This window comes from Cherax quadricarinatus, chromosome 28 (assembly GCF_038502225.1).
Source record: "Cherax quadricarinatus isolate ZL_2023a chromosome 28, ASM3850222v1, whole genome shotgun sequence".
Taxonomy (NCBI): Eukaryota; Metazoa; Arthropoda; class Malacostraca; order Decapoda; family Parastacidae; genus Cherax; species Cherax quadricarinatus.
The window spans coordinates 372,942-386,303 of NC_091319.1; the positions used below are offsets into that span (position 1 = coordinate 372,942).

The 13,362-nt window shown below is 38.6% G+C and overlaps 1 protein-coding gene across 6 annotated transcripts in view; it reads left to right on the forward strand.

The window, feature by feature from the left end:
- The window catches only part of LOC128693205 (protein transport protein Sec31A-like), a gene marked incomplete at its 5' end in the record, with an annotated part of 75,510 nt that overhangs the window by 17,725 nt on the left and 44,423 nt on the right, over positions 1 to 13,362 (forward strand). For 5 of the 6 annotated variants that reach the window (XM_070089275.1, XM_070089277.1, XM_070089276.1 and 2 more), the window contains 1 exon segment: positions 6,691 to 6,825. In XM_070089275.1, coding sequence (XP_069945376.1) covers positions 6,691 to 6,825 — 135 coding nt within the window. 6 annotated transcript variants of the gene reach the window in all.

Consider the following 13,362-nt stretch of genomic DNA (forward strand, 5'->3'; position numbering starts at 1 on the left):
CAGTGGAGATGTCATGTCTGAGGGCAATGTGTGGTGTGAATATAATGCAGAGAATTCGTAGTTTGGAAGTTAGGAGGAGGTGCGGGATTACCAAAACTGTTGTCCAGAGGGCTGAGGAAGGGTTGTTGAGGTGGTTCGGACATGTAGAGAGAATGGAGCGAAAGAGAATGACTTCAAGAGTGTATCAGTCTGTAGTGGAAGGAAGGCGGGGTAGGGGTCGGCCTAGGAAAGGTTGGAGGGAGCGGGTAAAGGAGGTTTTGTGTGCGAGGGGCTTGGACTTTCAGCAGGCATGTGTGAGCGTGTTTGATAGGAGTGAATGGAGACAAATGGTTTTTAGTACTTGACGTGCTGTTGGAGTGTGAGCAAAGTAACATTTATGAAGGGGTTCAGGGAAACCGGCAGGCCGGACTTGAGTCCTGGAGATGGGAAGTACAGTGCCTGCACTCTGAAGGAGGGGTGTTAATGTTGCAGTTTAAAAACTAGTGTAAAGCACCCTTCTGGCAAGACAGTGATGGAGTGAATGATGGTGAAAGTTTTTCTTTTTCGGGCCACCCTGCCTTGGTGGGACTCGGCCAGTGTGATGATAAATAAATAAAAAATCTGCAATATTGGTCTGATTCTTTGATAAGCCAGGCTTGTCATCAAATAATGAATTTAGAATCTACTCTCATCGTTACTACCAATGCCACATCTCAAAGCACAGGCAGCTTATGATCTTAGAAATGTTGCCCTCTGGCCATTGTATTGGACTGATGAAACCCCTGGTGGCAAAACAGCTCCTAATACCATAAATGTAGTAGTTACTGCATTAGTTTTTCTGGTAGTGGTGCTGGTGGTGGTCTCTGGGATTGTTAAAGATGCTTTGATTTTACAAAAATGGATGATGTGTTTGGGAAATTTAGAGACAGAAAAACTGTTTATTAATCAAGAGGGCATTCACTACTACAGATCCTGAGGGCACATAAAAAAAACTATTATCACACCTCATTTTTGTTCTGAGGTTATAGTGAGAGTAGTATTGGATTGTAGTCTATTGGTAGACCTTCTGCAAACTTTATATTTGATGTTGTCATTGTCCCTGATTAGGAGAATATCATGAGAAGGTAGGATGTCTTATTCCTCTTCCAGTGTGAATTGTATAGGTGGTTCACCTTGGTTGAGTTAGTCCTTGACATTATGAAGGGTAAAATGTCTTTGTGCTATGATCAACATAAAGTTGACGTATTTAAGTTAAGTGATGTGGTGGGGAATGTGTGTAAATTGGTGCCTCTCAAAATTTATACCAAGTGGTGAATCCTTAGCCCTCCAAAATTTTTATAGACATTATCTTCATAAGTAAATAGTGAACTTTTATAATTGAAATATATTTTGTAGATCTTTGACAAATAGGAACCTTTGATGATACATTGGTTTATGTAATAAAAATGTATTTTTTTCCAACATAGAATGACATGCAATAATGATAGTTGTTTATTCTGAGTCAGCTACTCATAGCTGACTAATTAACAATTGATGAGCTACATGCTTGACAGCAGATTGACACACTATTAGCAGACAGGTGTTAATTTTGGCTGTTACTATATTTACACATCATGTATTTATGTAACTGAACTAGCCTGTGTGTGTCAAGCATCAGCTTCTGCTTTTTAGTAATTGATTGTTGTAATGCATTTCACTCCTGTCATAGAGCTGAAGTTTCTTTTCACATCTTTCTTATTTGGGTACCGAGTCTACATTTATTTCCTCATTTTGGTTCCATCCCTTTCAGTGTCTTAATCCACCTGGACATACTAAGTACTTTTGTTCTCCCTTCTCCAATTTCACTATCTTTCATTTATTATTACTTGAATAGAGTAGCAGCTTACTGAACCTTTTCTGTAGTTTGTCCTGTATTTTTTTTTTGCAGGGCTTTTCTATTTCCACTGTGTCATGTTGTCTATAAAGATCAGTGAGTGCTGATCTGTGGGAAATTCTACTTGTTACCTCTCCCTAGCATGATATTTTCTATCTGCTGATATATTATCCTGGTTTTTTGTTTGTGTTAGTTTCCTGTTTTAGATACTGTTAAAAACCCTTTTGACAGTCCAGAAAATATGTAATTCACGCATCTTTTCCATCATCCTGTCTTTTGTGATCCTGTCATAAGATTGTCTCTTCACCTCCAACCCCCTTTTACTAATATATAAAATATTGTTGAATATAAAAGTTCAGAAACATAATTGTCCTTGAACCTGTGATGTTGATCTTTGATGAAGCTTTTTTTTTTTTTCTTCATCCCTACATTGTATAAATAAGAGGGATATTCGTTGGTAGTTTAGTACATATTTTTTTTCTACGTTAGCTTTTCCAACTCCGGTGTGGTGTTTAGAGCTGATAGCATACTCAGGGCATTGACATTCCTTGAGTTTCTTGATTATTTGGAGATGGTTTTGGGGATGTTGCAGATGTTTGTAGGTTTGCCTAACTACTGTGGTCCTTACTGGTATGAGCTGCATTGGCATTCTATCAAGACAGGAATTTAATTTAAGCTTTGATTACTAATAATTAGAGATTAAGTTTAATGACCCCAAGTATCTTGCTGATATTTTTGTACCTTTCACATTGGGCTTGGGAATGTTTCTGAAAATTACCACACTCTTTTAGACAGATTGTGCCTCGTGCTGTTGATCTTATGATCCTGATAATCATGACCTACCTCTACTACTACTACCTTCTGTTCTACAACTCCCATCCCCCTCTCATATATGTTCTGGCTTCCTTCCCTTCTTGGTTCTCTGTGGCTTGTTAATGGTCCAAATCAGATCAAAAAGTCGTTATCAGTTTGTCTCCTAAATTCAAGTTATTTGTTTATAGACCTTAGTAATTTTCAGCATTGTTGTTGCATTAATGGCTTGGTGTGCAAGTGCTTCTGAATTTCTTGAAAGAACAGAAGCTCAAGAATAACAAACTCCCCAATTTTTTTTTAATACAGGTCGTCTCCCACCAAGGCAGGGTGACTTGAAAAAGAAGAAATAAAAGTTTTTCTTTTTATATTTATTAATTTATAATATTATTATTACAACCGCTACCACTACTTTCCCCTCTCACTCATCCTGTCTTGTTCTCTGTCTCCTTCCTCCCTGTCTCCTCTCCTCCCTTATTCTCCCCTGACCCCCTCTCATGCTTTCATACACACACATTTTCATTTGTTGTTTTTTCCCATTGTATTCATCACAGTGGCAGTATTCATTTCCTTTTATTTTATTGTACAGTATATTTGTAAGCTTGCTGCTTTAGATGGAACTTTCCAAAAAAGTAAAATAAACATTTAATTATAGCAATTAAGAGGAAGGTTGCATTTTGTTTAACCTTGTTTACAATTCAGCCTCTCCTCACTTAGTGACGTACTCGTTTACCAACGCCTTGGACTTATGACAGGCTCTCTGACCAGTATTTATACCTAAATAATGTATGCTTGAGCTGATTTCCTCTATTATGTTTATTTCATTGTACAGAATGCCACTGTTTAAACATTTAAAAATATACCGGAAATGTTATAAATGGTGCAAAAGTGACATTAAAACATTATCAAAGATGGTTGACACAAACCCACTAGCAATTATAGTATGCTCCTAACTTAGAGATGAATTCGTTTAACGACGTGGTCTTAGGAACGGAATTCCGTCATAAAGTGAGGAGATGCTGTATTACGACGTTAAGAGAATTCACTAATTAAAAATTTGTTACTAAATTACTAAAGATATTAACCACATAATTTAATAAAATTTGAAAGTTTAGCTAGGGGCACATAATTTATTAGACAACATTAGCAAATATCTATGGAAATGTGACTGTATCGTGTAATAAAATTAACTTCGATATTGCTTTATATTGTTTTAGCAAAATGTTGCTAGAAAAAATTAAGTGCAATTTTGTGTGTAATTATTATCCCATGTACTATGCATCATGGTGTCCTCGGGTTAATGTTATACTGTAATTGGGTAGAGGATGAATTTTTTGTGTGACTTGTGTAGAAGTGCTTTTGTCATTAATAATTAAAATATTTAATTTGGGAAAATGTGAAAAATATTATAGCAGAACTGTATCCTCAGTTTAGCTAGCTATTCAACTTTGTAATATACAGCCTCTCCTCACTTAACTGAATTTCGTTCCTAAGACCACATCAGTAAACAAATTCGTCGCTAAGTGAGGAGCATACGATAATCGTAGAGAGTTTGTGTCGACCATTTTTCATGTTTTATTAATGTCACCTTTGCACTGTTTATAACATTTCTGTATAATGTTTATACAGTAGTGTACTGTATATTGTAATAAACAGAATAGAGGAAATCAGCTCTAATATACAGTACAGTGGACCCCTCACCTAACGATATTAATTGGTACGCTAGAACGAGTATCGTTAGGCGAGTTTTTTAGCATTAGCCGAGGCAAAATGTTAGCGTTAAAATATATCGTTAGGCGAATTTAACGTTATGCGATGCGTTCGTTAGGTGAGGGTCCACTATTTAGGTATGCATACTGGTCAGAGAGCCCGTCATAAATCCGAGGCGTTGATAAACGAGTACAGTGGACCCCCGCATACCGTCGGCATCACATAACGTTTAATCCGCATACCGCTCGCTTTTATCGCAAAAATTTTGCCTCGCATACCGCTCAAAAACCCGCTCACCGCTCTTCGTCCGAAACGCATCCAATGTGCGCCCTTAGCCAGCCTCACATGTGCCGCCGGTGGCATTGTTTACCAGCCAGCCTCCGCGGTAACATCCAAGCATACAATCGGAACATTTCGTATTATTACAGTGTTTTTGGTGATTTTATCTGCAAAATAAGTGACCATGGGCCCCAAGAAAGCTTCTAGTGCCAACCCTACAGCAATAAGGGTGAGAATTACTATAGAGATGAAGAAAAAGATCATTGATAAGTATGAAAGTGGAGTGCGTGTCTCCGAGCTGGCCAGGTTGTATAATAAACCCCAATCAACCATCGCTACTATTGGTGGTACAGCTGCTGCTGCTGCTGTACCACCGTCAGCTGCTGCTGCTGCACTGTCAGCTGCTGCTGCTGCTGTAGCACCGTCAGCTGCTGCTGCTGTTGTACCACCGTCAGCTGCTGCTGCTGCTGCTGTAGTACCGTCTGCTGCTGCTGTAGTACCGTCTGCTGCTACTGTAGCATCGTCTGCTGCTGCTGTAGCACTGTCAGCTGCTGCTGCTGCTGTACCACCGTCAGCTGCTGCTGTAGTACCGTCTGCTGCTGCTGTAGCATCGTCTGCTGCTGCTGTAGCACTGTCAGCTGCTGCTGCTGCTGCTGCTGTAGCACTGTCAGCTGCTGCTGCTGCTGCTGCTGTAGCACCGTTGTTGGTGTGGCTTATTGAGAATACCAAGAAACAATTAACCCCAGAGGATTTGCCACCCAGGATAACTCAAAAAAGTCAGTGTCATCGAAGACTGTGTAACTTATTTCCATTGGGGTCCTTAATCTTGTCTCCCAGGATGCAACCCACACCAGTCGACTAACACCCAGGTGAACAGGGAAAAATGCCTGGAACTAGTGTTCATATTGGTGAATTTAAAGCCAGCAAAGGTTGGTTTGAGAGATTTAAGAATCGTAGTGGCATACACAGTGTGATAAGGCCTGTTCTGGAAGAAAATGCCAAACAGTACCTACAGTACTCAGGAGGAAAAGGCACTCCCAGGACACAGTGTCTCATCAGTCATTGCTGCATCTTCAATAAAGGTAAGTGTCATTTATTCTTCATTTAGTAGAGTAGTACATGCACAATATATATTGTGCATGTACTACTCTACTATTGTGCATGTATCCTTCTCTTTGTGTGTAGGAAAATGTATATTTCATGTGGTAAAAATTTTTTTTTCATACTTTTGGGTGTCTTGCACAGATTAATTTGATTTCCATTATTTCTTATGGGGACAATTCATTCGCATATCGATCATTTCGCATAACAATGAGCCCTCTTGCACGGATTAAAGTCGCTATGCGGGGGTCCACTGTACGTCGCTAAACGAGGAGAGGCTATAGTTTAATATATTTTTATTTTTTATTTTTTTTTTTACTGCTTCTATGTAGGTTTGAATTGTGTTATTTGTATATTTTCTTTTAAATTTATAGTTTGCCATTTGAGTGATTTTTTAGTATGGTACATTAAAAAAAAAAGATATTTGACATTTTGTAATACCATGGTACTTGGAATTAAATTTGTTAAATTAGTTTTAAGTAGTTACTGTGTACTGTTATCTTGTCTAGTTATAAGTAGTTACTGAGTACTAGGATTAGTCTGCCCGAAATGTCCCAGCATGATAGTGGCTTTCTTTGTACTTAGCAAACCAAAATTGTAATTACACATTGTAACCTTTACAAAAAAAATAAATCTTTATCTTTAATATTTACTGACTATTATAAAGTCACTTTTAGTTGTTTAGGTATCAGTGGAAGTGTTTGTATTTGGGAGTAAATTTTGAGCAACAACTGAACTTTTTCCATACAAAATGTTTGTGTCCAGTTTATTCTAGTAGAATATCTGTTAAAGCAAAAGATATTCTAAATGATACACAAACCTAAATCAAGAAACTCTGAATAAGAGTTCAAAACCCACAGTGACGTTAAAATAAAAGTTCAGAACCTACACTGATGTTTTGATCACTTTACTTGAATGTGAATTGTATTTTTCTGCAGCCAACTCAGTATACGCTCTCTGTGCAAGATCAGCAGCGCTCAATATATGGGGATCAAAGCTCTGCACAGCCTGCTCTTTTAACACCCTCACCTGGCTTCTACAGCCCACTTCCTGTAGCACCACCGGTACCACAGGTAACTGTTGTTATTGAATACTTTAATGTATATTGGGAGAATGAGATACCCAAGTCTAAGCTAACCAGTCAGGAGGCTTGGCTCGAGACCAGGAAGTGGAAACTATGAGCTTCACAATCTTTATGACAAAGACTTCATTAAGTACCGATAAGTCATGAACTTTGCCTATTTTCAACTATACTCCTGTTTCCAGTAATCTTAATTATAAATTAGCAACTGTGCAACTCATTTGCTCAGTAAATTATTATTGGCATATAATAATGTTTCATTGTAAATCACAAGCAATAAAGTAGGTAGTAGGTTGGTAGACAGCAACCACCCGGGGAGGTACTACCGTCCTGCCAAGTGAGTGTAAAACGAAAGCCTGTAATTGTTTTACATGATGGTAGGATTGCTGGTGTCTCATAAATATGCAAGATTACAGGTATGTCTTGATAATTCTACTTACACTTAGGTCACACTACACATACATGTACACGTTTATTTATACACACTCATCTGAGTTTTCTTTAATTTTATCTTAATAGTTCTTGGTCTTGTTACTTTTCCTTTTATATCCATGGGGAAGTGGAATAAGAATCTTTCCTCCGTAAGCCATGCGTGTTGTAAAAGTCAACTAAAATGCCGGGAACAATGGGCTAGTAACCCCTTTTCCTGTAAAGATTACTAAAAAGAATAAGAAGAAAATTGTCAAAGTGGGAAGTCTGAATGTGCGTGGATGTTGTGCAAATGATAAGAAAGAGATGATTGTGGATGTTATGAATGAGAAGAAGCTGGATGTCCTGGCTTTAAGTGAAACAAAGCTGAACGGGGTGGGAGAGTTCGAGTGGAGAGGAATAAATGGTATTAGGTCAGGGGTTTCAAATAGTTAGAGCTAAAGAAGGAGTAGCAATAATATTGAAGGATAAGATATGGTAGGAAAAGAGGGACTATAAATGTATTAATTCAAGGATTATGTGGAGTAAAATAAAGGTTGGATGTGAAAAGTGGGTTATAGTAAGCGTATATGCACCTGGAGAAGAGAGAAGTGTAGAGGAGAGAGAGAGATTTTGGGAAATGTTGAGTGAATGCGTGGGGAGTTTTGGACCAAGTGTGAGAGTACTTGTGGTTGGGGATTTCAATGCTGAAGTGGGTAAAAATGTTGTGGAGGGAGTAGTAGGTAAATTTGGGGTGCCAGGGGTAAATGTAAATGGGGAGCCTTTAATTGAGCTGTGTGTAGAAAGAGATTTGGTAATAAGTAATACATATTTTATGAAAAAGAGGATAAATAAATATACAGGTCTCCCTCAACATTCGCGAGGGTTAGGGGATCAAGAGCCTCGCGAATGTTGAAAAACCGTGAATGTTTGGTGCCCCAATATATTGTAGGGAAATATATTACAATACTGCTTCCTTAACTTGTTGAACCATGAATAATCATAAAATACATGAAAACGTCGTAAATTGTACTAAATATATACATGTTATGCTTTAATAACGTATGTTATTTAATAACATGTATATTAATAACATGTATGTTATTAAATACCACCGACTCCACCAATGCGAGTCCCTACTACCCTCCCTCCAACCCCCGCAACTGGCAGCCAGCCCTCCCACCACTGTGTGGTGAGTGTTTTGTTTGTTCATTATTTGCTATTAAACTACAGAATAAATAATGTAAACCCATTCATGACTGCATATTGGAATGGCTATTAGGAAAGGTATTAGACAGTGACATCATGTGTTTACTCTTGAACACAGCAAAGAATTGAACATTTCTGCTATTGCTAATAATAACAATAGTAATAATTATAATAATAATAATAATACATACGATATAATTGAAGAAGGAAATTGTACAAAAATACGAGGGAGTGGTTGACACATCGTCAGTGTGACTGTTTATGCTGGAGTAAACATTAGTCTCCCTGCTCTTCCAAACATTTCACAATAATTCAGCAGTTGAGGCAGTGGTATTTAATAACATATATGTTATAAATAATAATAGTACATATTATTAATAACATTTATTATTATTAACATGTATGTTATTAAATACCATTGCCTCAATCACTGTCTCTACCACTCCAGTCACACTCAATCTACAAGCACCAAACACAATGAATTATTGTGAAATGTTTGGAAGAGCAGGGAGACTAATGTTCACTCCAGCATAAACAAAGTCACACTGACGATGTGTCAACCAATCCCTCATATTTTTGTACAATTTCCTTCTTCAATTATATCATATTTATTATTACTATTATTACTATTATTATTATTATTATTATTATTATTATTATTATTATTATTATTATTATTATTATTATTGTTGTTATTACTATTGTTATTATTAGCTGTAGCAGAAATGTTTAATTCTTTGCAGTGTTCAAGAGTAAACACATGATGTCACCGTCTAATACCTTTCCTAATAGCCATTCCAATATGCAGTCATGAATGGGTTTACATTATTTATACTGTAGTTTAATAGCAAATAATGAATAAACAAAACACTCACCACACTGAGTGGTGGGAGGGCTGGCTGCCAGTTGCGGGGGTCGGAGGGAGGGTAGTAGGGACTCGCAGGTGGCGGGAAACTTAAATATGATTTGGCGGCTGGGAATTTGGTGGCTGGGAATTCAGCGGTTGGGAATTCGCGAATGTGTGAAGCCCGTTAAAGTTGAAAACGTGAATGTTGAGGGAGACCTGTACAAGGTATGATGCAGCACATAATGAAAGTAGTTTGTTAGATTATATGTTGGTGGATAAAAGGTTGATGGGTAGGCTCTAGGATGTACATGTTTATAGAGGGGCAACTGATATATCGGATCATTATTTAGTTGTAGCTACAGTTAGAGTAAGAGGTAGATGGGACAAGAGGAAGGTGGCAACAACAAGTAGGAGGGAAGTGAAAGTGTATAAACTAAGAGAGGAGGAACTTCGGGTGAGATATAAGCGACTGTTGGCAGAAAGGTGGGCTAGTGCAAAGATGAGTAGTGGGGGGGTTGAAGAGGGTTGGAGGAGTTTTAAAAATGCAGTATTAGAATGTGGGGCAGAAGCTTGTGGTTATAGGAGGGTGGGGGCAGGAGGAAAGACGAGTGATTGGTGGAATGAAGTAAAGGGTGTGATAAAAGAGAAACGGTTAGCTTATGAGAGGTTTTTACAAAGCAGATGTGTTATAAGAAGAGCAGAGTATATGGAGAGTAAAAGAAAGGTGAAGAGAGTGGTGAGAGAGTGCAAAAGGAGAGCAATTGATAGAGTGGGAGAGGCACTGTCAAGAAATTTTAATGAAAATAAGAAAAAATTTTGGAGTGAGTTAAACAAGTTAAGAAAGCCTAGGTAATGTATGGATTTGTCAGTTAAAAACAGAGTAGGGGAGTTAGTAGATGGGGAGAGGAAGGTATTAGGTAGATGGCAAGAATATTTTGAGGAACTTTTAAATGTTGAGGAAGAAAGGGAGGCGGTAATTTCATGCACTGGCCAGGGAGGTATACCATCTTTTAGGAGTGAAGAAGAGCAGAATATAAATGTGGGGGAGGTACGTGAGGCATTACGTTGAATGAAATGGGGGTAAAGCAGCTGGTACTGATGGGATCATGACACAAATGTTAAAAGCAGGGGGGGATATAATGTTGGAGTGGTTGGTACTCTAGTTTAATAAATGTATGAAAGAGGGGAAGGTACCTAGGGATTGGCAGAGAGCATGTATAGTCCCTTTATATAAAGGGAAGGGGGACAAAAGAGATTGTAAAAATTATAGAGGAATAAGTTTACTGAGTATACCAGGAAAAGTGTATGGTAGGGTCATAATTGAAAGAATTAGAGGTAAGACAGAATGTAGGATTGCGGATGAGCAAGGAGGTTTCAGAGTGGGTAGGGGATGTGTAGATCAAGTGTTTACATTGAAGCATATATGTGAACAGTATTTAGGTAAAGGTAGGGAAGTTTTTAATGCATTTATGGATTTAGAAAAGGTATGCGATAGAGTGGATAGGAAAGCAATGTGGTAGATGTTGCAAGTATGTGGAATAGGTGGCAAGTTACTAAATGCTGTAAAGAGTTTTTATGCGGATAGTGTGGCTCGGGTTAGGGTGTGTAGAAGAGAGGGAGACTACTTCACGGTAAAAGTAGGTCTTAGACAGGGATGTGTAATATCACCATGGTTGTTTAATATATTTATAGATGGGGTTGTAAAAGAGGTAAATGCTAGGGTGTTCGGGAGAGGGGTGGGATTAAATTATAGGGAATCTAATACAAAATGGGAATTTCTCTGTTACTTTTTGCTGATGATACTGTGCTTATGGGAGATTCTAAATAAAAATTGCAAAGGTTAGTAGATGAGTTTGGGAGTGTGTGTAAAGGTAGAAAGTTGAAAGTGAACATAGAAAAGAGTAAGGTGATGAGGGTATCAAATGATTTAGATAAAGAAAAATTGGATATCAAATTGGTGAGGAGGAGTATAGAAGAAGTGAATGTTTTCAGATACTTGGGAGTTGACGTGTCGGCGGATGGATTTATGAAGGATGAGGTTAATCATAGAATTGATGAGGGAAAAAAGGTGAGTGGTGCATTGAGGTATATGTGGAGTCAAAAAACATTATTTATGGAGGCAAAGAAGGGAATGTATTAAAGTATAGTAGTACCAACACTCTTATATGGGTGTGAAGCTTGGGTTGTGAATGCAGCAGCAAGGAGGCGGTTGGAGGCAGTGGAGATGTCCTGTCTAAGGGCAATGTGCGGTGTAAATATTATGCAGAAAATTCGGAGTGTGGTAATTAGGAGAAGGTGTGGAGTTAATAAAAGTATTAGTCAGAAGGCTGAAGAGGGGTTGTTGAGGTGGTTTGGTCATTTAGAGAGAATGGATCAAAGTAGAATGACATGGAGAGCATTTAAATCTGTAGGAGAAGGAAGGCGGGGTAGGGGCCGTCCTCAAAAAGGTTGGAAGGAAGGGGTAAGGGAGGTTTTGTGGGCGAGGGGCTTGGACTTCCAGCAGGCGTGCATGAGTGTGTTCGATAGGAGTGAATGGAGACGAATAGTATTTGGGACCTGACGATCTGTTGAAGTGTGAGCAGGGTAATATTTAGTGAAGGGATTCAGGGAAACCGGTTATTTTTATATAGCCGGACTTGAGTCCTGGAATTGGGAAGTACAATGCCTGCACTCTGAAGGACTGGTTTTGGGATATTAGCAGTTTGGAGGGATATGGTGTGTATCTTTATATGTATATGCTTCCAAACTGTTGTGTTCTGAGCACCTCTGCAAAAACAGTGATTATGTGTGAGTGAGGTGAAAGTGTTGAATGATGATGAAAGCATTTTCTTTTTGGGGATTTTCTTTCTTTTTTTGAGTCACCCTGCCTCGGTGGGAGACGGCCGACTTGTTGAAAAAAGAAAAATTTAACATTGGCCATTTCCCACCGAGGCAGGGTAACCCAAAAAGAAAGAAAAAAACAAAAACAAAAATACTTTCATCATCATTCAGAACTTTCACCATCACTCGTATATAATCACTGTCTTTGCAGAGGCACTCAGATACAACAGTTTAGAGGTCCCTCCAAACTGCCAATATCTCAAACCCCTCCTTTAAAGTGCAGGCATTGTTCTTCCCATTTCTAGGACTCAAGTTCGGCTAACCAGTTTTCCATCAGCTCGTCAAGTCCCAAAAACCATTCGTCTCCATTCACTCCTATCTAACACGCTCGCGCATGTTTGCTGGAAGTCGAAGCCTCTTGCCCACAAAACATCCTTAACCCCCTCCCTCCAACGTTTTCAAGGACAACCCCTACCCCACTTTCCTTTCCCTACAGATTTATACACTGTTCAAGTCATTCTACTTTGTTCCATTCTTTCTAAATGACTTTTAGTAACTCCACACCTCCTAATTTCCACACTCCAAATTCTGTGTATAATATTTACACCACACATTGCCCTTAGACATGACATCTCCACTGCCTCCAGCCACCTCCTCGCTGCAGTATTTACAACCCAAGCTTCACACCCATCTTAGTGTGTTGGTACCACTATACTCTCGCACATTCCCTTCTTTGCCTCCATGGATAATGTTTTTTTTTTATCTCCACAGTTACCTCAACGCACACTCACCGTTTTTCAGTCATCAATTCTATGGTTAACCTCATCTCATAAACCCATCTGCTGACAAGTCAATTCCCAAATATCTGAAAATGTTCTTCTTCCATACTCTCTCTCTCCAATGTGATATCCAATTTTTCTTTATCTAAATCATTTGATACCCCCATCACCTTTCTCTTCTATGTTCACTTTCAACTTTTTACCTTTACACACCTTCCAGAACTCATCCACTAACCTTTGCAACTTTAGAATCTCCCAAAAGCATGCTATCATCAACAAAAAGTAACTTGTGTATTTGATTCCCCATAATTTAATCCTACCCTTCTCCCCAACACCCTAGTATTTACTTCTTTTACAACCCCATCTATAAATATATTAAACAACCATAGTGACATTACACATCCCTGTCTAAGACGTACTTTTACCGGGAAGTATTCTCCCTCTCTCCTGCACACCCTAACCTGAG